This window comes from Anolis sagrei, chromosome 3, assembly GCF_037176765.1.
Source record: "Anolis sagrei isolate rAnoSag1 chromosome 3, rAnoSag1.mat, whole genome shotgun sequence".
NCBI lineage: Eukaryota > Metazoa > Chordata > Lepidosauria > Squamata > Dactyloidae > Anolis > Anolis sagrei.
This window is the reverse complement of record NC_090023.1, coordinates 36,443,280-36,470,652: the sequence shown is the minus strand read 5'-3', so window position 1 is coordinate 36,470,652 and position 27,373 is coordinate 36,443,280. Positions and strand designations below refer to the sequence as shown.

Here is a 27,373-nt window from a genome sequence, read left to right as displayed (position 1 = left end):
TGAAGACCTATTTCTTCTGGCAGGTCTACCCAGACAGTTTTAATGATTAATTTTAAACTTTCACTGTATGCCTAATTTTTGTTTTGTGTATTTTAATATATATTTTAGGGATGCATGTTTGAATATATGTATTTTATGGAGTGTTTTAAAATGAATATGTGTTTATGTTTTAGTAATGCTGTTACTCGCCTCAAGCCATGAGAAGAGACGGGCAAGAAATAAAGCTACTACTACTACTACTATTATTGTTGTTGTCAGATGCTTGTTTACATGATTGTGGACACAACAGTAATGACTCTCAGAAGAAAGAAATTGCATTTATGGAGATTTCGGCTGCTTTCACAACACTCTGGATTAAGGCTCATATGTTCCATCGTTGTCACGAGTACAAGTCAGCTATTTTTGGTCAGAGAAAGTTTCTAAAAATGTATGCTAGTAAGTGGCTTGTTCTAATATTATGAAAAAACACACAAAACAATGAACTCTTTCTTGGCAAATACACTCTTGTAAATCTGTGTTCTCTGCTAGTGAAAAAATAGAGCAGATATTTAAACAAACACTTACAACATAAAAATGAATCATGTGCCATAAAACAAAACAAAACAAATATTCCTCCTACTCCTTAAAGAGTAATTTACAGTATTATGTATGTGATAAAAATGTAAACTGCAAACTTCCAGAATATTAAGAGAGAATTTTAGTGAATTTTAGACAGCAACATAAAGTAGGTCGGAACTATTTTCAACAGTGCCATGCTAAATCAAGATATATTTCTCATCAATATATGAAGGAATCTATGCAAATTTCTTCAAAGATTAGATGAGGGATCTGGCAAGAGTCTAGAATCTTTTTTATGATTCTACAAATATCATTACCTCAGAATTAAAAACAATGTGTTGTATTTAATGCACCTAACTAAGGGTGCATCAATATAGCACAATACTATAAAATGATGTACGCTGCACCTTTGACAAGGTTTTTAACCTTCTCTACCAACAAGTGCTTATGCTTCACCAAACTACAAATTCCATAATTCCACAGCATTGAGCCATTGTAGTGAACGTGGTGTCAAACTGCAATTATCCCACAGTGTAGATACACCATGTGTGTCCATTAGGCCTGGGTGGTTTCGTTTCGTTAATTCGTAATTCGTTAATAATTCGTTAATTTTTCCAATTACAAAACGATAACGAACCATTCTGGAGCAATTATTTAAAAAAACGAATTTTTAAACACGTTTTGTAAATGCTTCGTATTTCGTTATTGTATTCGTTTCGTTATTGTTCTGAGGTCGTTTTGTTATTATTTCCACATGTCTGGGCCAGTTTTATGGTTTAATTAGTGAAAAAAAATTATAATATCACACCAACAGTCAAGAACAGAGGGAGAGGGAAGCTTCAGAAGTTTTTGGAGGTTTTTTAGAGTATTTCGCGGTCGCGTCCGCCATTAACGAATCGATTCGTTATTGTTTCGGAAATCGATTCGTTAATTTTTTACCATTTACGAAATTTCGTAAATATCGAACTTTTTAAAAGGAAAATTTTGTAATTATTTTAAATATCGAAACAAAAAAAACCCCCAAATACAAATCGATTTTAGAAACAAATTTTTGCGTTGTTACCCAGGCCTAGTGTCCATTCAGGCAAAGCTCTCATCTCCAAAGAAGGTTTCATGGACAGGAGAGGGAGGAAAATAATCCCAAGACTCCCCCCTTTTATGTAGCATTAATTATAAAAATAATAAATACTTTTATTTATAGATCGCCCTCTCTCCCCAAGGGGACTCAGAGCGGTTTACATACAAAATGGCAAACATTCAATGTCATGGTCAAATAAATGCACACATTCCTGCCACTTTAAGAAATGAGAAGAGGCACAGAGGTGGAGGGATTCCAGAGCTTGGCTCTTTTCTTAAACTATAATTCCAAGAAACCTCCAGCCAACAAGGCTGATGTCCAAGCTGGTTAGGTGATTCTGGGAGCCATGGTCCCAAAAAGCAAAGTTTACAACCTTTGATGAACTGGCAATAACTGTTTTCATTCCCATTCTATTAATGGAAGTATCCAATGAAGCAAAGAGCCTTACCTGAGCAAAGTAAAACCCAAATTATTTTAAAATACAAAAAAGGGAGTTAGGAACAGTACTTACAGTGCCAACATATTCTGCTGTGAACAGGGTTACCAGTGTCACCTATCATGCACCCTGAGAATTCAAGGCCAAAATCTGAGACCTAAGAATCACCTTTTATGATGTCAAAGAGAAACACAGGAACAATAGGCCCTGGTGAGGCCTGATTTAACAAGGAGAATCCCCTTTAATCTCATTAAGCACAGTATATGAAGCATTACCCACATAAATAAAGTAACATAAAGTAAATACCATTCCATATTTTGAAATCTGCATAAGATTGGGGTTCTATGACCCAAGTCTTAGGTCACAGAATCATAGAGTTGCAAGAGACCACATAGGCCAGCCAATACAATCCCCTGCTATAAAGGAAAAGCACAAAGTACTCTGACAGATGGCCATCCAGCCTCTATTTAAAAGCCTACAAAGAAGGAGCTTCCATCACACTCTGAGACAGTGAGCTTCTATAGCTCTTATGGTCAAGGAAGTTCTTCTTAATGTTCAGGTGGAATATTCTTTCCTGTAATTTGAACTCATTGCTTTGAGTCTTAGTATCCAGGACAGCAGAAAACAAACCTGCTTCCTCTTCCTTATGGCATCCTTTCACATATTTAAACATGGCTATCATGTGTCCACTCAACCTTCTCTTCTGCAGGCTGAATATACCAAACTCTTTAAACCACTTCTCATAGGGCATGGTCTCCAGCTATTTGATCATTTTAGTCTCTATCCTCTGAATACATTTTAACTTGTCAATATCCCTCTTGAATTGTGGTGCCCAGAAATGGACACAGTAATCCAGGTAACATCTGACCAAAGCAGAATAGAGGGGCAGCATGGCTTACCTTGATTTAGACACTATAACCCTTTTGATGCAGGCCAAAATCCCATTTGCTTTTTTAGCTGCTGCATTACATTGTTGGCTCATGTTCAACTGGTCGTCCACTAAGATTCCATATGTACTGTTGCCGAGACAGGCTTCATCCATTCTGTATCTGTGCATTTTATTTTATTCTGACTAACTGTAGATCCTACATTTCTCTTTGTTGAAATTCATTTTGTTAATTTTGGTCCAGCTCTCTAACCTGTTACAAGTCATTTTTAATTCTGATCCTGTCTTCTGGAATATTAGTTATACCTCCCAATTTGGTATCATCTGCAAACTTGAAAAGCATTCCCTATAAACCTTCATTAATGAACTGCACTAGGTCTAGGACAGAACCCCGCAGCACCCCACTAATCACTTTTTTCCAGGGTGAAGATGAACCATTGGTGAGATCATGGGGGGTCTTGCCAAAGGCCTTCCTAAAAACAAGATATGCTACATCCACGGTGTACCACAGATGACTGGTATCATTGCTGCCAACATACAGATAGGACCAAGATAAAATAACTCCCTTACAAATATGGGTTAAAAGCTGCTACTTCCGAGCTCACTGTCCAAATTATACAATACTTCTTAATATATAGATTTTATCAATATTCTTCTCTTAGTCCTCCCCCCCACCCCAATTGTGAAGCTACTCATGTTTGGCTTTTCCCTCCCTTTATATTTGATAAAGTGCCTTCATACGGTGTGTGTCTACCCCATGGAATTCTCTCTCATGCTTAGGCTGCATTTTCAGCTCCTTCTGATAATCTCACAACCATTAACACAGCATAAGAGAAGATTATAATGTCATTAAATCTCATTATTCATTATTAATATTAAGGCAGCACTTACAATGTCTCTTGGGTTAATGCCCCTACCAGCTGAGTGAACCAAACACCACCAAAGCTCAGAGGAGTGTTTCCCCTGACTCAGCCTCCTTGCTCATAATACTGTCTTACATTTATCAGTCTAGCAGCCTATGCGCAGAAGAGCATCCTGCTGTGATGTGCAGTCTATCCTGTTCTCAGATCAGAACTCATCTGCATTCTTTATTTTTAAAGGAGGGAAAGGGGAAGCACAGGCATTTTGGAAACCATCATTCATTCTATAAATCACTGAGGTATGGCTGAATCATTTGATTGCTAAGTCTGCAATCTGATGTACTCGTACCTGCAAGGAAGGCTAAGAAATACTTTCAGGTTGAAATGTATCAGATAACTCAGAAGAGGAGCAAAAGTTACAGCCAAATTTACAGCTACACTACAGCATCCAAGTCAGAACTGACATTAGTCTCTGAGCCACTCAGTTCATTGATGCTATCACCAGGGAGCTTACTTAGCTCCACTCCTTGGGGCAATTGTGACTTCTACCTAAGTCATATCTCTAAAAATCAACCAGAACTTCCAGGAAACTCTCAAAGAACCATTAGCAATTTGTATCCATAAGCCTCCTGTTGCAACTTAATTAGCTTTCCACCCCTAGGGAGGAATCTAAATCCCACTAGCTAATGATCTGCTTGTGACAACAAAACTATGGAAGCATCAAAATCAACATTATTCTACCTAGCATAGAAAACTAGTACCCAAGTTTGTCTTGCAGTATGTATGATTATAGTTACTAATAGATATTAATTATGGCAGATCCATGGAGTGCCTTCATCTTCAGTATTAAAAACTAGCACAAAAAACAGAGGTCTGCAATGGCACTTCCAGCTTATGAAGGGAACTAATTGAGTAGCAGAATGGATCTGCAGAATCAGACCAAAGGATCAAGCATTTGTTTCCAACAGAGACTAGTGAAAAGGATGTCACAAGCTCCCGCCCTCACTCATGATTTTCCTTCTCAGTTAACTAGTAAAGAGAAGCATAATGCTTGTGAACCATTTAGTTATTATCGTTAGTGTACAGCTTCAGAATGAACTGTTTTCCCTGATTTATCTTTTTTCAATTAAATCAATGGCTAGGCTACCACCTGATGTCTGGGATTCCCATCTATTTATTATCTGTTTTGCAAAAGAAATACATTGTTTCCTCAGTACAAATAAGCATTTATTTTGTACACCACAAAAGATAGAGATAACATAGGGATTCCTCCACACCCACTATAATTGCTTTTCCAATTAGGAAGGAAACCCTTTAAGTGGAGATTTCATGAAAAACTCCAATTTAAACATCATACACGCCATCTCTTTGGTTAGTCGAGAAATAAAGACTGGGTTTCATTATCATGGTCTTACAACCTATTTAGCTTGTTTTAATGTTTTTTTCACCATCTTCACACACACAAACACACTAGAATGCATAAGAGTTGAGTTTTCTTGTTTTCCTGTAAGCAGCCCTGAGAAAGGGTGGAACAGAAATAATGGTGAGAATGAGTAGCAGTTTAAAAGTCTGCTTGTTGATTCATTTCAGTCACAGTTGATATAACAATATCCTCCTATCCTACATGCTCTTCTGAACTTACTTAATATGCACAGATTCCCAAATTCAGAGCCTATTTTCTATATGGAGAGGCCACCTATCACCAGCAGAGTGTGACAAACATTGATAGTGGCACCATATCTCTGTGGGATTTTCCTGCACAGAATGAAGGATGAGAAAACCTCAAGCTTCTGCATTTCACCTATATGCCCTGGGCAGAATTCAGATAAACACGCAAACTGGGGAATACAGTAGTTCTTTCAGAACCTGTAGAAACTATTCACAAATAGCTCCAGGAGGGTCAGTATACACGGATTACTCCTATTACTGGCTTAAGAGAGATCAAGCACATTTGAAATGAAATTAAGAGGCATAAGTTATGTTTATTAATTTATCTGCATCTTACCTTTCTTCCTAGAGTAGAATCTGGAAACAGCAACAACTCAGAATTCTTTGGCCATTATGGTTAGGGATTTCTAGAAGTTGTAATCTAAAAAGTAACATTTCCAACCTATACTCTAAAGCAGTGGTTCTCAACCTGTGGGTCCCCAGATATTTTGACCTTCAACTCCCAGATACCCTAACAGCTGGTAAAATGGCTGGGATTTCTGGGAGTTGTAGGCCAAAACACTTGGCGATGCACAGGTTGAGAACCACTGCTCTAAAGGGAGCAGAATGGTGTATATGTTGAAGACAGAAAATGATGGTTTGCCCAATACAAGACGGTGACAAGCACAAGTAAACAGGAGTTTTAACCAGGTCTTCCAGTCCTGCACTCTTTGGATATTCAATGTGCAATAATAATAATAATAATAATAATAATAATAATAATAATAATATTTTTTTCTATCCCACCCCCTCTTCCCGAGGGGACTCGGAGCAACTTACAACAGGGAAGACAATATAAATAATAATAAACACATGACAGTTTGTGTACATTTATAGCTTTATTTTAAGAATCATACATCCTGCTTTCATGCTAGCAAAGTGATGAACAAATTAAAACAGACAACACAACTGACCAAAAAGAGGTCCAGCAGAAATACACTAAAATACAAACAATAAAACATCAGCTAAAAATCAAGTCCATTAAATAACATTGAGGCATACAAGCACCAGAAAAGCAACAATCATGTTGGTATGAGATGCTAGTTTTTCTACAATTATAAGGATTGTGTAATCATGTATAATCAAATTTTCCCTGGTAGCTTAATCTTTCCATGCTATTTTTTTCTTTTTTACAGATAAGCATTTGGCCTTGAGTCCCTTACTCAGTTGCCAGGTTAGGCATTTAAAGGAAGAGTGGACAAAGTGTGATCCTCTAAATTATGATGAATAGCAACTCATATGATCTTTAACTATTGCTTATGGTGGGAATGGCTAATCACACCTTCAACAATATTTTCTATGTCTGCCTTAAAAGTAAAAATAAAAACAAGAATTGGGTCCCAACCTAAGAAGATGCCAAAACCAATCCAGATCAACAAGCGGGATATAAAGGTTTAAAAGAAATAAATGGGATTGTGAGGTCTATGTGCAAAGAGTCTGTTTTACCATTAACTTACAACCCCTCCTCCCAATCTCAAAAACATGCATTTATGAACCAAATGGATACAGCTACATGTTATCTAATGAATCATCTAAGGGATTTGCAGTCAGATGATCGCATGATCAGCAAGGCTGGAACATTTCAAAACAAATTGCATGGATACAGGCTGATTTTTAATAAGTACACCAACCAGTCCATTCCAGTCTTTTCCACGAATATTTCTATGCAACTTGTGTATTCCGTTTTGAATTCTGTAATTGTATTCTTCTATATTTAAAGCAGGCTTGAAGCCAGACATTTTGTGGTTGTTGTACAGAGCTTAATTCATGAGTAGGGGGCAGGGTAGGAAAGATCATGATGAAAAAAACTATAGGAAAGAGCATAAAATACAATGGAAGTACCTGAATATTTTCCATGCTTTGTTTCTCTATCAACAGATTCAATTTGTCTTTAAAATAATTGTTAAAGGGCCTAAGTCAGTGTTTGCAGCCTAGGGATAATGGGAGTTGTAGTCCAAAATATCCGAAGGGCAAAGATTAGAGTTTGGTATAGGTACCTGTCAATTTTCTAAGGCTTTTAATTCATAGTTCAATAGACAGCTATTTTTTTTAACTCAAACGTTTAGATTTCTACCTACATGACATCTGAACTATACAAATGAAGTGTTTTTATTATTACTATTTGGGGATTTCTGATGGTAAAAAAGACAAATAAGGGTGCACTGTGGCATTAATGCAGTTTAGCACCACTGTAACTTCCATGGTTTAGTACCATGGAATCATGGCATTTGTAGCCTTACATGGTCTGTCAAAAAGTGCTGATGCTTCACCAAACTACAAATTCCAGGATTCCATAGCATTAAGCCATGGTGGTTAAAGTGGTGTCAAACTGCATTAACTTAGATCCAATCTAAGAAGGGAAGAGGATAACATATACATGGAGAAGTAAACCTGGAACAGAGGAAAAAAACCTCCTCTCTCTTTCATTCATAGTTTTATAGACAGTATGGGAAAATACATGTCAAGTCACTTTCTTGTTTCCTTAGCCAAGGCTTGAAAAGACTTGACTCTCCCTTCATCCTCACTTCACCTCACATTCACCTATTTCCTGTTCTCCTCAGATGGCTCATTACCGGCTCTGTTCTAATAGTCAGTGCACAACAGCAACCATGCCTGCATCATTGCGAACAGAAAGCTACAGCATGTCAATGTTCACCCATCTTCCCACTCTACTCTCCTTGTGCCCAAATGGCAGGTGGAAGAGAAGCTGGGTAAAGATATAAGCACAAGATCCCTGCTAGTGAAGACTTTCTTTCTACAAGATCTTAGAAAACTGCATAGTTTTCAAAGGCATCTGGCAGAGGGGAGAAAATTGATTAAATTATTCATTCTCCCTTGTGGGAACAAATCATTTAACTCAGAACAGCCCTACAAAGTGCACAGTTAAACTGTAGAATCTGCTATTTACGTTGTACTAATGGCTGCCAACTTAGACCACTTTAAAAAGGAATTAGGCAAATTCATGGAGGAAACTGTCTTCAAGTAACTATCCTGGAAAGACTACTTTCAAGATAGCTTCCATGTAGCCTTCCTCAAAACACCAGCAGGAGAGAACATTTCCTCTTATAAGCTCCCCAGAGACACGTTGGGTAGTGAGAACCAAGGTGCTGGTCTTCTACTTGATGTAGCACAAGTCTTTTGCTCTTTACATAGCAAATGGGAAATTTCAGCAAAAAAAAAAATTAGAATAAAATGTATTGCTGCCACCCAAAGATCATAATTAACTCAGATCAGGACAATAAGACTCAGCTGGGAGAGTTCACAGCAAGGAACTTGTTTTGACAAGATCTGAAACCAGATATACATTTTATTTAATTCCAGAATCTATCCCTCAAACTCCATCAATTCCTTGGCCTGCAACTCATCATTTGTTTTTACCTCCACAAGTCCAGACCCAGTGTACTGTCTCCACTAGAACACAAGAATGCAATTTTCTATTTTGTTCTCAAAGGAAATGAAGACTAATTTTAGCAATATTATTCCAACTCCTTTCTGTTCAGATCTTATTCTGTGAAAAAAATTCATATTATATTATATTTCTACATTAAAATGATATGTATGTAGAAAATTCTGCTTTCTTGGCAGAAACTGCTGTTTCTGTGCAAAATATTGCAGAATTTGACATGGAACAAGTCCCTAACCTTAGCATTTTTTTTACACAGGAAACAGCATTTTCTGTGTGGAAAATATTATTTGTTTGTAGATATATGAAAAGGGATTTTCCTCAAAGAAAATATTTCCAGGTAGAAAATTATGTTTCTTCTATAGAAAAAAAATCTAAATAATGAATGCCAAAAATTATTGCTAATACTATATTCACGATACACTCGAGTTAGCCCACCAAAGAAAACTGAAACAGTTGCACAATTATTTGCATTTGATGATTTTTTTATTTAAAAAACCCAACTATATATGGTTTTGTTACTCAGAAAATGGATTTTTAATCACAGCCATGTTTGATTCTGAACAGAAAATGTACACATAAAAAGTTCACTCAAATCTTCAGCACAGGTTGTACAAATATACAGCTTCCTACTCAACCCTCCCCCCCCCCCCATAACTTTTTCTGGATGTGCATTTCATGCATAGGAATTAATATACAATAGACTCTCAGTTAACTGGCACCCATGGTTAACTTCTCACCTCGATGGAGGTGAGAAGACCGGTATACAAAACTGCTAAATAAATAAATAAATAAATAGGTAGGTGCTGAATAAATGTAGCTTATGATTGAGAGTTACTATTAAAATAGGCCTAATACTCTAGCCCATACTATATCCATAAACTCTGTATTGACGCAATATTAATATTGAAACACAGCAATTAAAAGTAAATGATGATAAATGAAGACAACATAACTTAATGTAACACATTTTTATTGTTTCACTGTATTATAACAAAAGCCTTTTAATTCAAAATATTATTTCTTCATTTTTTTGCCAATTGCTTCTAAGTTCCGGTTGCCTGAGTTACAGTTAACTGGGACTACTGTACTTTGCACAAAGCACACATTTTCTTCATGAAAACACATATTACAAATTAATTTTCCTCACTGAAGTTCCAAAGCACTGTGTAGAGCATTGCTAAAATTATTATCTCACACATAGGGAAAAATAAACCAAAATTTGTATCCCTACATAAAACAAAACAGTGATCGACTAAATCTTCAGAATGGATCAGCAGCATATAGGAACTCACACCCTGCTTTCAGGCAAAACCACGACATCAAGTGGACCTTAGGCCATTCTTGGCAATTGATTGCAGATCCCACCTCATCAGGCATGTAGCCGGGGGGGGGGGGGCTTGAGGGGCTTCAGCCCCCCCTCCCCGAAATTCTCATGGTGGTTCGCGAAAAGGCCTTACTGGTGTATTATTTAAACTGTTCTGTTTATTCATATCATGATCTGATCACCATACTCAATATATCCCATATGCATGGGGGTATTGGGGTAATGATACAAAAGGTTTACTAGGGTAGACCCTCTTTCACTCAGACTCAGTCCCCCCGAAACTCAGCCCCCCCTGAACTCCCCCCCCCCCCCGAATCAAAATCCTGGCTATGGGTCTGCACCTCATGCACAGAACATTGTCTGGTGAATAAGATCATTTCTTTTTATTCACCAGACTAAAGAATGCCTTCTAAGAAAAAATGAAGACGATAAATATTGGTAAACCAATAAGATATACTGTCATTGCCACATTGGTCCTGTTTAATTTGTAAAATAACTGCACATAACATGAATTAAATTCCAAAGATGACAATAATGCAGTGTTGTGCTCAGGAATGTTGAGAAAGAATATAGTTCATTTCCTCAAAGATTATAATCTTGACCCTCTTTAACTTGTAGTCCGTATGTTTATAGACCTATTTTAATTTCTGATTAGCATCTTACATGTTCAGTGCCTAGGGATTACTGTTTCTATTGCTTCTCCTGTTCACAAAAGTATCAGTTGCCCCCTCCCCCTTGCTCAGAAACCCAAGTCAGATTTGACCAGATGGCACATGTTCCTGTACTCCATGTCAGACTGAATTAATTCTGGGGAAATGAACTCCCATCCAAAATGATATTTATTTCTGATGTTATCCTGCTCCTCTTGGCAAGCTGTTCTCAGAGAAAATACAGAGAATCTGAGTTTCTATGGTTCATCCAAGGGAGTAAAATATGGTGTTTTCAGTGATCTCAGAAAGTCAGCTGAAAATCTTGTAGATGCTTCAGATCATAGACTGTTTGTATCACTCTCTCTACTAAGCATCATTTTCTCAATATTGTTGTATTATCTAAGCATACAAAGCAATGCCACAAATCCCTTAATCTGAACCGAGGAAGCTACTGCATTTTTTTGAAGCAGCAGTAGAATGGCATCACAATCATTACCATAACAATCTGCAAAATCTGGCAAGGAAAGTCAATGGTAAAACACCTCAATGAAAGAGTGCATATTTTATATGCAATGGGTCCTGGTTCTTGTCATATTTTATTCTGGAGGAAGCATATCTTGAAAAAACAAAGCATATCTCAAGTAGCAGCACTGGGATAAATCTGTAATGAAAGAATCTCAAACCTGCTGTCAAATGTATTTCTACAATTAAGTTTGCCTTTCAGAATCTTTTGTAGGAAGGTAGAAGTTTATCATTACTCTGAGTCCTTTGCAATGAGTTGTAATATTTCATTTTAGTTTGTGCTGATAACAAAGAATGTAAGGAACAACCATAAAACATAATAGAACCTGGAAAAATATTTTTGTTGGGGGAAAATTCAAAGGCTTTTTGGATTTTCCTTTCATGATTGACGCTATTTATAGTCTCAGTGCCCAAATAACTGGAGCTTCAACAAAATTTTAGTGTCTGATTATTTGGAATGCATTTCTAACATCACTCTCCCAATGGGTACAAGACTACATAGAACCACACACCAAGAGAGTCCAGGGTACTTATTCAAACAAGTAGAACTAAAATATTTGCATTAGAAAATGAGTGTCACCAAATCTTTAGGGAATGCTAATATTTACTTACTAGACACTTGGACTGTTTTCTGGGATTAAAAGATCTAACTACTTGGTCAAGAAGCATGTACATATACAGACAAATATTTCAACACCTGAAATAGTAAGCCCATTTTTAGAAGTTCAATTGTTAAGAAAAAAAAGGGAGTTTAAAGGATAGCTTGGTGAAAACCTTTTGCAAAATACCTAATGGAGAAAAAAAGGTAACAAACTGAAAACAAACACTCCTAGAAGGACACTCTGGTATACAGGAAAACGCATCTGTAAAAAGAAAGAAAGAAAGAAAGAACATGCTTTAAAAAGAAAATGATAACCCCTAAATAAAAGGTGGAGGTCTTTTTTATATATCACACCATCATCAAACGCACATGATTTAATTACAACCAAAGATATGCAAAGGATTCTTGCAGAACCTTTGGGACTAAATAAGGCTTCTTCTACACTGCCATTGCTAAAATCCAGATTATCTGCTTTGAATTGGATTACATGTCAGTGTAAACTCTTATAATCCAGCTCAAATCAGATAATGTGGATTATCTGATTTGATAATCTGGATTATATGGCAGTGCAGAAGGGGCCTAAGAGAAAGAAGTTGATAGCATAAGCTTTCGTAGACTTAAGCCTAGGTCAGCTAAGGCATTTGATATATTTGATCATGCATCCAGACTATCATGGAGATGCCTTTGAATTCCATAGCCAAAGATATATGGAAGTTTCCTCCCTTCCTGCTTATTTCTTCCGATTTGGACTGGGGATAAGGGGGTTGGTCATTGGCATTATTTTTTTTAACTGGATCCATTCACAAAATCTGAGGTCAGTCAGAATCATTGCTGCTTTGGACCAGCTCCTGAGTATGAGGAGCTGTTTACATTATCTGCTTGCAAACCACGGCAGCGGCAAAAGTATGAGCAAACCTGATTTGGCACCATTTGATGATCACCTGGGCTATCACCAGTACCACGGCCTGTCACAGAGCTTCAGCGATCCATAGCTAGTTGACCTTGGCAACAAAAGATACAATAGTAAATTCCACCCCCCTTTCTAGGCACATCAATCACATCCTCTTGTTATCAGTTCATGTGAGTGCTTTTGTTTATGTCAGCAAAGGCACCAGGCAACAGTCATGAGTTCTCCAGAACTCCATGGACACATGATGTGGTGACAAACTACAGCAAGGCTAGGTTCCAGCACCCTTTCGCTGTACTGTGGAGAGTAAGAAAAAGGGGATGGTGGAACTGGCCCATGTAGACAATGGATCAATTCAATTTAGTATTGGTCCAGCTGTTTACCCCAACCCTGAAGTGTGGGGCTGCTCTGAAGTTTTGGCAAAATCCCTGACCTTTCTCCAACTTCTGCTCACCCAAACTAGGTTAACTGATTTTAACCTCAATTGAGGGGACAGACATTGTTTGGACATCCTGGAGTGAGTTTTGGCCTGATTTGGGGTTTCTGGCCAATGTAGGCAACAAGGAATGAGACTGATTATTCTACATTTTCCTACCATGGATCTCACCAATCTGAGATATTTATCTCATTTTTTAAAAGGTGTGTGTGTGTGTGTAACAGATGCTTGTTCTCTCTCTCTCTCTCTCTCTCTCTCACACACACACACACACACGCACACACACACACACACACATACACACACAAACTAGTGTTATTACTATTGGCTCTCTTGTTTCCTTCTGCCATCACTCTGTTCAAGTACATGGGTTGAACCCAAGTTGCATTTGACTTGTCTACTTCTTACATGCATAGAACCCTCAATTCCACCTGTTTCTAGTGGCAGATAGCATGATCAAGATATTGTAAAATTTGGCTGAAGCTCATAATTTCTGCAAAATAATTGCAATTCATAGTCTAATGGTTTAATACCTTTGAAAAAGGATTTTAGGCAATAATATGAATCAATTTAGGGACATTCATATGTAAAGGGGGATTCTGAACAAAATGTCACCAAATATTAGGAAAATAAATCAGAAATAAACGACACAGCCAAAAGTACCCTCTCACAATAAAACAGGCAGGCAATTTTTCAAAAATCACAAAATCCAGGAAGGGATTTTGAAGAGATATAGAACACAGTTTTAGACATTGTACTGAGATCAGATATAAAGCCGCCTGCTACAGTAATAGAAAAGAAACAGTGTAGGAAATTCAGAAAGTATGAGGCTTTTTAAGATTCAGAAAGGGAATGCAAAGGACAGGAGAAGCTTTGCAACCATATTTTTCTATCAGGATAGCCAATATAGTTTGAGTGATGGACTAGGACTTCTGAGAAAACCTTTTTTCAAAGGTAAATTTTGCTATTTTGTTATTCTGATTGTGTACCTCACATTTCTGTACAGGAATGGGGTACAAAATGCAGCCCATAGGCTGTATAATATTCTTATATCATCTTAAGACATACAGAAAACAACTGAAAGTTTGCAATAGCAGTTCATACACTCAGATATCACCATAAATTCAAGAGGTGTAACACAGAGTTTGTTAAACTTCCCTAAACATCCAAAAGGGGAAACCCTCGTTTTCAAACCAGATAATTGTTTTGGATTCTAGGGCACATCTATGCCAGACAATTTAACTTAGTGTCTACCCTGGAGCAACTCCAGATCCAGCACATTGGGATTGTTATCTGGACACCTTGGGAGTGCATCCACTCTGCTGTGCTGTCATCTTCTCTGTGTCACCACCACTCATAGCAGGGCCACAGAGCTCCACCCGAGTTCCTGACCATCTTGGGTGCCTCAACTGAAGTCAGTACAGGGCACTTGAGCTACCCTTCATTGCAGATGCCCTGCTCTGCCATCAACAGAGGTATCTGCAATAGCCAGTAGTTTGGATGGAGTTTCGTGACCAGTTAGAAGTGGTGGCAGCAGTGATACAGACATATTCCATCCCTTTCCCCTGTGCTAAGAGAACAGGGAAATGGTTGTTTGTTTATTTATTTCCTGCATTTGTAACCCACTCCTTCTCACACCCGAGGGGGGACTCAGGGCGGCCAATGCAGCTGTATCCAGTCTGGACAGTGGATCATTCAAAAAAATTCCTCCTCCCAGAAGGTACTACAAGGGGAGGAAGAGGAAGACATGGCCCTGGGACAATCTGAGCCGCTAGGATGGTGACTGACATGCAGCTGGCCATTTCTGCCTACATGATGGTGGTTTCCCTCTTCTTGCTGGTCATCCTCTCTCACTACATAGCCATCAACAACCCCAAGAAGCAAGAATGACCACTCAGCTTCACCATCACAGCTGATACAGCCCTGGAAAGAGCAGAGCCCTGTTGCCAGCACCATGAAGCATTGAGCCTTGGATGTCTCTTTACCCGGGACCTGTGGAAGCAGCTCGGTGACACCACCACACACAGCTGGAGGCTCGCCCCTTCTGCCTCCTTCGTTCTACCGGGCCTTCCCTTCCGCCTCCCTCCAGCTTTGAGCAGACATGATTTGAATGCTTCTTTTTTGTCAAACAAAATTTATTAATAGAAACATGTTACAAAAACAGAATTGAACCCAATCCTGCTGTCCAGATAGACCCAAATCCCTGAGATATTCTGGAATTTCCAGAAAACTGTGGAGTATCCTCTGACTTCAATAAAAGTGGGGCTAAACCATAAATCCCAGCAACACTCACCAGAAGCCATTGTACACCACGAAGACAGCCAGCAGTCCATTCATAGTGAGTGTGGAGTTTTTGGCTAATATAGATAAGCCCTTAAAGTTCCTCATCTGACACCTGGTAGTTGTTTTGACTGTGATTAATTTAAGAATGTCAGTAGAAACTTGCCAATAAACACAAAATATCCCCAAATATTGATTCTATTCCTGCAAATATTAGTTTGTTTTCTCATCTTTCTTCTAGTCTGAGATTCATTCCATTATGGCAACAATACAGTCAGACCTTTCCTCCAGTCATTTGATAGCCTGGAAATCATGTTGTCCTCCAAATGCTATTGGATAGCAACTCCTCCAACACTGAGAATGCTGGGTAGAGTTGCAGACACTTTCAGTTTAACAAAATCTGGAGCACAATGTGATTCCCATCACTGGCCTAAATAAAGTAGGTTTTTTTTTTAGTGAACCAACACCTTGGAAAATTTCAAGAAAGTTAAATAGACATGCATCCATAAAACTACCAGTGAAGAAGGTATGGAAAAAGTTGTCCTAAAAGTTTACAAAATCAGTTTTTGAGAATATTGTTATATTCCAATGGTGAATCATTTGAATGCAGAAAATGGAATTATCTCTGCTAAAACCTAGGTGCAGAATGTTTTCCCAAATGCATTGGCTGAGGCTGAACAGAATGTCAGATGAAAAATTACTTATAATGCTTAATGAAACAGCTTCAGTCTACTAGTCTGCTTAAACAGTGTAAAACTGTAATGACTCATTATGACATACCCTGAGATCTGTTGGGAGATGACTGAGACAGAGACTGACAAGAGACAAATTAAAGGTAGAATATATGTGAGAGATGTCTAGGTAGCTATGGAGGTTATACATAAAATCCTGTTTATGTACAGTCAAACTTGGAAACTTTATTTTTGAGGCTGGCATTTAATCTTCATTGAGCTTTGTCTCCAAGCAATGCCCTTAGTCTGCTGTGATAAAATAAAATGTCCATAAATATATATTTGCAAATTTAGCAGCATGTATGTGTGGACATGAATGAGTGGAGTACATTAGTCTCACATTGTCAACTGTATGAGATCCCTAGGAAAATTATTTGGGAATAGAATTAAAATAAGGATAACATCATAAAATGTCTGATGGTGGAAAGGTTCACCATGTCAGTTGGAACTAGACAAATACGCCATTTTTCAAACATTGCATGACCAACCCAGAATGTAAGACAATCAATTAGCATAGTTTTGTCTAAGACTTTTATTTTATATAACTTTGGTGGTTGACTATGAATTGACTCAGTGTTTAAACTGCAGCTAGTTCTAAATGGTCACTTATAAATCACAAGACATGCATATCCTCTCAGCAGTGAAAAACCTCCCTGCTTTACAGTGTATGCTATTCACTGGCATTTCTTATGTGTTGTATATATATTATGATGACCCATGGTTTTTGACAAACAAATGAACTTGTTTGATTTATCCCTCTTCTCACATAGCAATTCAGAAAGAGTCCCAGTGATCCATAACAATTACTAAAATTCATACAGAAATGTTATTAGAGTGGATAGTAATATTTGGCATCCTCTCACGGGATACTGTAAGACTGAATTAATGCACAGTTCTGTAGCTAGCTCAAACCCTAGAATGGAAAGCTACTGCATTGCATATAACTATTATTAATTAGCCTTTCACTGCAGTTCTTTCTCAGAATGTGCTCAGTTTACATGTAAAGAGATATATTTATCCGGAGCTTGAAGGTTAATAGGGCACCAAAATACCAACAGTCATATATAAACAGAGTAAAAGCATCAAGGTCTGTGATAGGCATCAAAGCCTCAAAAACCATAATCAAGATAAAGTACAAAGCCTTACAACAAAAGCCAGGAGTAAAGGAATTCATATTCCCATTTACTGGTTGATTTACACACAATCATTTTACTTTTCAGTAAAGGATCCAGTTCCATTCAGAGTCCTAGGAATTTAACTGTCACTCCCTCTTCCTTTGTGCTGTACATCTTCAAATAATTTCCAAGGGATAGAGACCCTAAAGCCAGGTTTGTTTTACGGAGGGTTACTCTTATCTTCCTCTGAGGCTGCGAGACTATGATTTTCCTCAGTGAAGCGGGGATTTGAATCCTGATCTCCTGGCATCCTAGTCCAGTACTCAAACCATTACACAACTCTGACACCCGTTTCCCTTTCTTAAATCCCTGTAACATATTTGTATATATGTGTATTCATAACTCCATTTTGAGTTCTTCAAAGAGAGAGAAGCATATTTTTTTTTGTTCCTGGCAATCCTGTGAAATGTTCCTTCAAATAAAAAGAAGCAATAAAATTTACTGTCGCACACAATTCTGTCTTATTTTGATTTTGCTTGCTTTCTATTTCAATGAGATCAACTTCTTACTCTGTGCTTTAATTATTAGGCGATAAAGTGTTACATTTTCACACTTGAAAAACAACTGCTCCAGGTATGTACCAAATGATGTGTAAGTAACTTCACAATTTTGCGGCACAATGCATGCTTCTGTTTTGAGCAAGAAATTTATAAGTGGCCTTCCTTTTTAAAGGATTTATTAGGCTATCAGATTTCCAATCTTTGTTCAAGGTACCAGGTCAACAGAAACCACATATCTACCCAAATAGGTTTCTGGGACAATATATGTCCTGAAAAAAGAGGAAGAGATCTCTTAGTGATGAAGGCAACTGTAGTTTCTTTGTTATTTATTGTCATTTATTTATTTAATGAGATCCCAGTATGGACCTGAAGGTGTCTCATGACATAAATTGAAACAAAATACAGCTGAAATCTAATCATCATAGTAAAATATATGGAACTAAAATACAAAATAGGAAAATAATTACACATTTAAATTAATTTTCAAGCATGTAAAACACACAAAACTCCCTAATAGTAAGAGCTGTTCAATAAAGGAATATGATGTTTTGGGGTATAAGGGAATCTCCCTTGGAGATTTTTAAATGGAGGCTGGATGACCATCTGACAGGAGGGGTTTGGACTGGGTAGCCCTTATGGTCTCTCCCAGTGCTTGGATTATATAATTCTAAGCAATTCAGAGCCAAAACTTCCTTGAAATAAAATTATATTTTCCTGCCAGCAAAAGAAGAGCAGGAAGATGGCTATCCTATCCTCCCATAGGAGAGTTTTACAACTTAAGAGTAGGCATCAAGGTGTTCCCATGTGTCCTTTGTGATGAAAATAAGGTTGTTTAATGTCACTTTATTCACTAGCAATTCAACAGCTATCATCTTCTGCAAAGCAGCAGACTAATAAGTATGCTTACCTCCAAAGATTGATTGACCCAACTGGCCTTCAGACTGCCTTGAAGGATATTTCCACTGATTTTGGCAATAATACTAGGGAAGCTCCCATTAATATGCAAACCATGGAGTTAGTCTAACCAGCTCGCAAGTTAGCTTCTGGGTGCATGTTTCAATTGTTTGTGCATATGATTCCCCAGTATATCAGGGGATTATAAACATGACAAAAGTACATTCTGGACATAACTCATGCCGAAATCTATTTCATGGCTATGGTGGCATCTATGTCACAAGAAATTCAATGTGCAGATTTGACAAATATGAATTTAATATGATGTGTGGGAATGAATGGAAGAATGGAAGGATGTGTGGTTGGAGTTAATAATTTAGGAAACACCAGTATAATATTAAGGCCTGCAATGACTAACTACCTGCTTGCTGGAAATGTGATCAAAACATGCTAATGAGAATTGATAAGAACTGTGACAATGGTTCTTTCAAGTTAAGGAAATGTTTGCACCATTCCTTATGTTAAGAAGGAAGTCAACATAAGATCAACACCAACCAAGAAGATCAACATCTGGCCAGGAAACTGAGATGGATCCAGGATGGAAGATGTCTATCATTAATTTACAACTTGGGGACTACATCAACAGAATATTCCTATAAAAGACTCAGTCTAATAATGCTCAAAATGTGGCAGACTGAGGAGTCTGTTCCACCCACTATGCTCTGCTCCATGGGAAAGAGAGAGATAGTGTACCAATGGAGAGTGGCAGATCTGCACAGGAGCAGTCTGGTCACTTTGGAGCTTCTTTCCCAAGGGAAGAGGAAGATGTGTGCTTTTGGAGTCTTAGATTTTGTGTAATAAGTCAGGTTCTGCTGTATGGAAAACAGAGATCTGGTCCTTGGCATTGTTCTTAGGGAAAGAAGTTTTGGCATTTCAGCGTTTTGAAGTTATTGAGTTATGGAACTATATGTTGGCAGGCTGCAGGAAAGCAGGGTCTGGCCTAACAGGTAATTCTCCAAGGAAGGAAAAAAGGATATGGTAATATTTTGGATGCATGTGGATGATGTGTGTACATGTGTGTGAATGTTGAGTGAAAATGTAATTCCCCTTTGTTTGTTTGTTAACCAGTGTAATTGTGAATCCAACACAGATGCATAGAATCTGTTTGTCTGTATGTCTAATGTCATTCTTTGTCTAAATGTTTTTCTGCAATCTGATATATCCTCTCACACTGGAAATTGCAATAAAAGAACCTATGCTTCAAAGTCATTGAAAAGTCATTCATGACATCTATCACTACTGTATTGCACAAAATCACACAATCGACCAGTTTTTAGGGTTCCAAAAGTTGCTCCAACCTAATCCATCCTTTGTAACCTGTTCAGAAGGTTAGCATAATTTTGCAGGTAAATTGCTTGTATTGATTTGAAGTCTTCCACAAGGGAGGTTATCTTCTAGACTACATTTATTGAAGGAAGCATGAAAAGTTTGCACTGGATTCTTTTTAACCAAGCAATTGAGTTCAGCCTCTGATTCCCTATTCTTCATCAGTTTGATAGAGCGACAGGTAACCTCTGACTCTCCCTAGATGAAAACATTTTTCTACATCTACTTCAATTCTTCCATAATTTGAGATCAAAATTGCCATCATCGACCCAGTTAGTAATTTTTGCCAAATTAGCCAATGCTAATTTTTCATGATGAAATTCACATAACCATTTCAAGCCATGATTATATACTACAGAAGTTGCCGACCATCCTTTCAGTAAGTCTCAAGTACAGTAGACCTACTGAAATCAATTGTGAATGGGGATTCAGCACACAGGTAAATCCTATGAGCCTACTCTACTCAGGACTAACAGCAGTGTTTAGGACACCTAAGTTTACAGTGACACTTTGATATCCACTCCTGCCATATGGACAAGATCTAGACAGAGGTGGAGAATCACTATTTGATTTATAGCAGCTACTTTGTGGGGTTCCAAAGACTGATCTTTTATGTGATTTTAAATCTACATTAAATGGCTGAGAAGGACATTCAAAGTTTTATGAATGAAATGTTATCTGTACTGTGATGGCAATGAAATCCTTTTCCCCATAATATCCAAGTTAGATCAGTGATGGTCCCTAATATCTGCCCTTGAATGAATAAATGCACTTGAATAAACAAGGTAAAGGTCAATCTAGATAAGATTGAGTCAGTTACAGCACAAGAGGATGCTAATTTTAAGCCAAGGAGTGCTTTGATTGGTATAGTAAATTGATAACGGTATTTGAAATGGATTGTTGTAGGTTTTTCGGGCTGTATGGCCATGTTCTAGAAGCAGTCTTTCCTGACGTTTCACCGGCAGGCACCCTCAGGAACAATCAGGAATACCTAATCACCTCTCAACAAAGGATTTTCCAATAATAATAATAATAATAATAATAATAATAATAATAATAATAATAATAATGTATTTATATTCTGCTCTATCTCCCCAAAGGGACTCAGGGCAGACTCCAAACATAAAAGGCAAACATTCAATGCCCAAATACAACAACAATCCATGCTAACATCCATGCTAACAAATAAAGTCAGTAAGATGGAACATCACAAAAACATAACTTTTAAGGAATGAAGGTTCTTGGTTAAATCTAGGTCAAACTTCTCCTGAAACCTAGTAGCAAACATAGCATCTCAAGCACATATTGATTGATTGCTAACTATTAAAAATATGATTTGGACACCTTTAAGGATGCATTCCTGTTAAGATAGCCTACATATTTTTCAAAAATCCCAATGCAATATTAAAATGAACATTACAAATAAATAAATGACAGTAAATAATAAACAAATATTTAATACAAAGAATACTACAAGAGCATACACACACACAAAAAAAGAGAAAAACCAAAGGTAAAAACCTTGTCATTCATTATGATGGCATAAAATGTAAAACAAAGTGCTCTGGTAAACAGCGTACACCATTTCTAGTGGAGCTGGAAGACACACTGGCAACCAATGCAGCTCCTGTAACATAGGCATAATACAGTTTAAGTCCACCAAGCTTCTCTTTAATATCTCCAGCAAAGGATGCCTTATTCACAACCTAACATTTTTTTCCAAGATGCAACTTATCACATCTGAAGACCTAAGTCTTGGGAGAGAGGGGGGAAAAACACACTCTTAACTCCTTCAGCAGCAAAGAGAGCACAGATCAATGTGTAAAGTTTCCTACTGCCAGAAGCATAGATCCAATGATCTAACCTGTGTACATTCCCTGTGGTTTTGATGCAGCCTTTCATCTTTCCAAGGTAAATGAACAGCAGTTTGTGGTAGAGGCACTTTCTATTGAAATGTATATTGATCTCGTTAGTTCAATTACATATTGACTTTTGCCTTCTGTGGAACAACTCTTCTCTTGCCTATGGGTATTCCTTTTGAATAGGTGGTGGCTACTGGCAGTTTATAGATTACACCAGATTGGGGATTCTTTATTTGTGCAACTTCTCGGAATTAATTAGTATATTTGGGGGGTGGGGGAGGGTGGCAGAGAGTGGCCAGAGCGCTTAAGGTGAAGCGACATATCATAAACTCTGTGTTCGCAGAATTCCCCAGCCAGTTCAAAAAGTAACTTTTCCAAGGTCTGGTTATTGAAAACCTAATATACCTCTTACAGAAAATAGAAACCTTTGTCAGTTTACCATTCTGCTCCATTATGTGTAAGCTCACTTAATACAGTGGTTCTCAACCCGTGGGTCCCCAGATGTTTTGGCCTACAACTCCCAGAAATCCCAGCCAGTCTACCACCTGTTAGGATTTCTGGGAGCTGAAGACCAAAACATCTGGGGACCCACAGATTGAGAACCACTGACTTAATTCATGTTACAACATTATCAGGTGTATAATAGGATGACAATGCACTGAGCAAATGACTGCACACATCATGGACAAGACAAACAGAGATGACATTCGGGGCAGTAGTGTTCAAAGGCCATATTGTTTCCTTAAAAGAGCGCTACTCAAAGTGGTGATCCTTGGTCTGCTAACATTCCCCAAACTATATTAGCAGCTGCCCCCTGCTGAGGTTTCAGAAAAGGAAGAAAGAAGCTAATGGGCACAAATATGGTAGCAATATTTAGCACATTGGAAATTCTTAATTGCTGGTGCTACAGCCTGAGCAACACTGCTTTAAGGTATTTCCAAATGCCTCGTATGGTATAATCCACATTCCACTGAAAATAGTGACAAATTCTCCTTGAGCCATTGTCAGAATCATGTACTGTGGGCAGTGGTAGGGTGCTGGAAGTCCCTACCATTCACCTATGATGTCCCATGTGCTGAAACATAATTTCTGCTCATATTGCCTCCATTTGGTTTCAAATCCAACAAGCCATGAAAGCTGTAGGGGAAGAGCTTCTTGGCAGTCAGGGGTGTTCAACGGTGGAATATGCTGCCTTGGAGGGTGGAGCATTCTACTCTGGAGGTTTTTAAACAAAGGCTAGATGGCCATCTGTCAAGAGTGCTTTGTTTCCTGCATGTTGGGGGGTAGATCGGATGATTCTTGTGGTCTTTTATGATACGATAATTTTTTGATTCCAAAATAGAGATAATGATCAAGTGGAGCAACACAAATGCAACAGAGTAGGTAAGGTCAAGTAAAATAGTTCTATTATCTGCCTCCACAAAGTTTTTTATTATCTATGAGGTGAATGCTTGAACAATGATACACTACTATTTCATTATTCTGTTTGTTTTGAAGATATTTTTAAACACTTGTGATCAGTTATTTGCATGAAGCAAGCCTTCAACTAAGGACTGGCATCTCAATGGAGTTTTGTGGAAGACTTTTGGCCAAAGCCCTGAAGGGCTATTGACATTCAATGCAGACATACTGAGCTCAAAGGACTAATGGTTTGACACCATATAAGACAGCACCTTGCGTTCCACAATGTTACTAAAGAAACCGCTATTTTGTGTCAAAATCAGAACATAGCTCTTTAATTTTTTTAAAAAAAATTGTAGCTGTATTTCCCCATTTACTGTATGAACAGGTGGAGTTTTATAATTTTTATGTGTCCCTGTAAGGAAAAGGCATATGAATATACTCAGAAACAGAAAGCACAAAGTGAACACAACAACTGTGCATTTATAATCACATGAATCATACAGCATATCTGTAAACAAACTAGGACATACTGCCATATGCACTGCCATATGCACTCACAGTGGTAGGTAAGCTTGGTTTACAATTTTAAAATGTTAGCAGAAAGGTGTGCATCACAGGTCACAGGGATTTGCACATTTGTCATATAAAAATACTACATGTCGTCTGAGCAAAATGGAATCTTGAATACTAAGACACATTTCTTAAGGTAGTAGTGGGCAAAGTGGATTCCATGGCCTAAAAAAAGATTAGAAGGCTGAAATAACATTTAAACAACAGACATCCTCCCTCCAGGATTCTCTGTTTGGAACATGCCATTTTGGGATGGGCCTTTTTACTAGGCTTTACAGGGACAGAGGGGAGTGAAGCCTGCAAAAGTTCATGAAAAGACAAAAATGGCCCTCAGAAGGAGCCTACTCCAGATTCACATAAATATATAATGATGTGTGGAATCATGGAGTTGTTATCTCTCCCCCCCCCCCCCCCCCAATTTCTATTCTGCACCATATTTTGAATATTTATGCAAACTTCAACAACTAAATGGCTTTTGTGCCTGCACACATTCTTCAAGAGCCAACAGGGGGCTGTAATCAGCCAAGGAGTGTTATAAATTGGAAGGTAGTTCTAGATGAACTGGGAAGAAGCCTAGAATATCTGTAGAAACAGGAGGAAAATTAAAGGGCAATCTTCTGATTGGGAACTTCTAAAAATTCTAGGTCAAGTACTGATTTGAAGTGACATGAGATGCTGGACCAAACACATGCGATCTTGAGCAAAGCTTTGAAGGTAGCAAACATGGACCACAGAAAAGACCGCAAATTAAGCTCTAAGTACCAGCTTGTGAATTAACTGGAGATGAACACAATTGAAAAATTAATTTAAGGTTGGATAATGGGCAGTACCAGTGTTCTAATAACTACTTCCTAGAATGCAGTATAATTACTGCAAGGAAGCTAGTGAAACCGACCCTTTCCACTATAATGACCACATCTTTTATAGGATGTGTTGATTGTTTTAACTGTGATAACTGCTTTTAACTATGGTTTTGTATATTATGTGTAAATTGTATAGGCATCGAATTGTGCCTTTTTTGTAAGCCGCCCTGAGTCCTCCCTCGGGGGTTGAGAAGGGCGGGGTAAAAGTACCTGTGATAAATAAATAAATAAATAAATCTCTGCACTGAGTCCACTTCTCATTTTACACATGGAAAACAAAAATCAAACATGGGAGATAACTTGAGTATCCACACTAAAATAAATGATAAAGAAACAGTATTTTACTTGTAAGAATTTTCGTTGATTTAATTAAATTTGTATATATCTGCACATGAGTAGAACAGTGAGGTGTAGAAAAATACAGTTTTTTAAAGACAGAAAATATGCAATACATCAATCCAGGCATGACTGCACATCAGGAATTTCCTGCTGTACAATTGTGAAGGACAATTCTCTTCTAAAATTTGGGTCAGTGACCAACCATTTCTGGAATTGCCTGTAATGTGTAATTAATCAACCACTTGCCATGCACTTAGCATAATAATGTCACAGAACTATCCATCCAATCAAATCTAGCTATGTGATGATAGCAAAATCCAAATCTCACTTGGACTAAAGCTTCATTCCTTCACTCTGATACTAAATGGGAAGACACTTTTGCCAAGTCTCACAGCCCCCAAATTAACAAAATATCCAAGAGAACAAGAAAAAATGTAATTTCCCATTCTCCCAAAAAACATGCCTCTCCATTTCATCTTACAGCTACAAATAATTCTTCTTATAGTTGCCAACAAAGCACTAAAAAAGAATAGCAACACATATTCCCTTTCCCATTAGTTAATGTTCTAATATCTAACAGGCTTTTAGATATTAGAGCCAGATAGGATTACAACTGAATATTCAGAACTACCCAAATGATTTTGGCGTGCAAATAAAGCTTACGCATCAAGAATCACAAAGCTCAAAATTCATAAATCAAGATGCTTTCATTTCTTACATTTTCTCTTTCTAAAGTCTTTCCTACTTCCCCTCTTTTCAATACTACTTTAAATCCACCCTTCCATGTGAATTACTTGTCACAATTCTCATGGGCTTTGTGCCACAGGTCAGGTCTCCATATTTCTGGTGTGCTTTTAAAAAATAGTTACAAAAATAAAGCAGAGAGAAGAGGAGGAGGGGTTAGAGACAAGCACAGAAAGAGACAAGCACAGAGAGAGTTTCCTCCTCTTCCCCAAGATCTGCAACTGCTGAAAAAAACAATATTAATATATCTTAACGGTAGCAATGCTTGTGCTCCATATGTAATCCTCAGAACTCAGTTGATTTGGCTGACAAATGATTGTGCTGAAACCTTGGGAGAGATTACAACCAAAAACATAGGATGGAAAAAACCAGAGAAAAATACAACAGATGCCATAGAGGTTATGCTGGATTCTGCCATTTAAAAAGTTATAAAAAGTACTTGGAAAAAAAGAGACTCCTCTTCTGTACTGTCCAGAGTTCCTGTACTTTGTCTTCTTAACACCAGAAGGAAAAGTTGGAATACCCATTTCAACCTAATCTAAGTGAACATTCAAAAAGTGAAAATTTCTCATATACCAGTTTGAAACTGCATAAAACCACCAGTGTAGATGGGGGCAGAATGATCCATTTCCTATCCTTGCTTTACACTATGGTTGATCCAGAACTACTTTGTAATCACACTCACAAAATCTCCAGTTCAGCCATACACTTGGATTATAAGATTGGAGAAGAATACATCTTTTAGAGATATAATAAGGGAATTAAAGTGATGTAAGAAGTAACTACCAGACTTAAATGGGTGCTCAAAATATAAAAGCACATAAAAGGCATATATAGAAAAAACACTGGCCAGTGTCAATGTTTTTGTAGCACTGACACTAACCCTATAAAGCTGGGATTTCATTTTAAAAAACAGTCAATGCCTTGGGAATCACCTCAGTTAGACTGGCTCTGTGCACTGTGGTTACATGGAAAATAAAGAGTTGTATTCATTATATACAGCAGTCACATCTTTTTTTAATTAATAGCCTTGTAATTGGTATTGACTTTAACAGACTGATGACAGTCTTATGATGAGCCATTCCCAGTGCAACTCCCTACACATCTGCCCTCAGGTCAGGAACAAAGTGAACTCCATTATCTGAAACCAACTCCCCCGCCTGTACCAATCTCCTTTCTGGACCATGGCGAGGTCATCACAGACCAGAAAACAACAGCAATGGAATTCTGCATCTCAGTTTCAAAGGTTTTTTC

The 27,373-nt window shown here is 37.7% G+C and overlaps 2 protein-coding genes across 2 annotated transcripts in view; one reads left to right on the top strand and one right to left on the bottom strand.

The window, feature by feature from the left end:
• The window catches only part of IGSF11 (immunoglobulin superfamily member 11), a 254,314-nt gene that overhangs the window by 79,283 nt on the left and 147,658 nt on the right, over positions 1 to 27,373 (bottom strand). The gene's annotated exons all lie outside the window — the stretch shown is intronic.
• On the top strand, positions 15,148 to 15,347 carry LOC132770049 (dolichyl-diphosphooligosaccharide--protein glycosyltransferase subunit 4-like). The gene has a single exon (XM_060766935.2). The coding sequence runs from the start codon at positions 15,148 to 15,150 to the stop codon at positions 15,259 to 15,261; it is 114 nt and encodes a 37-aa protein (XP_060622918.2). The 3' UTR covers positions 15,262 to 15,347.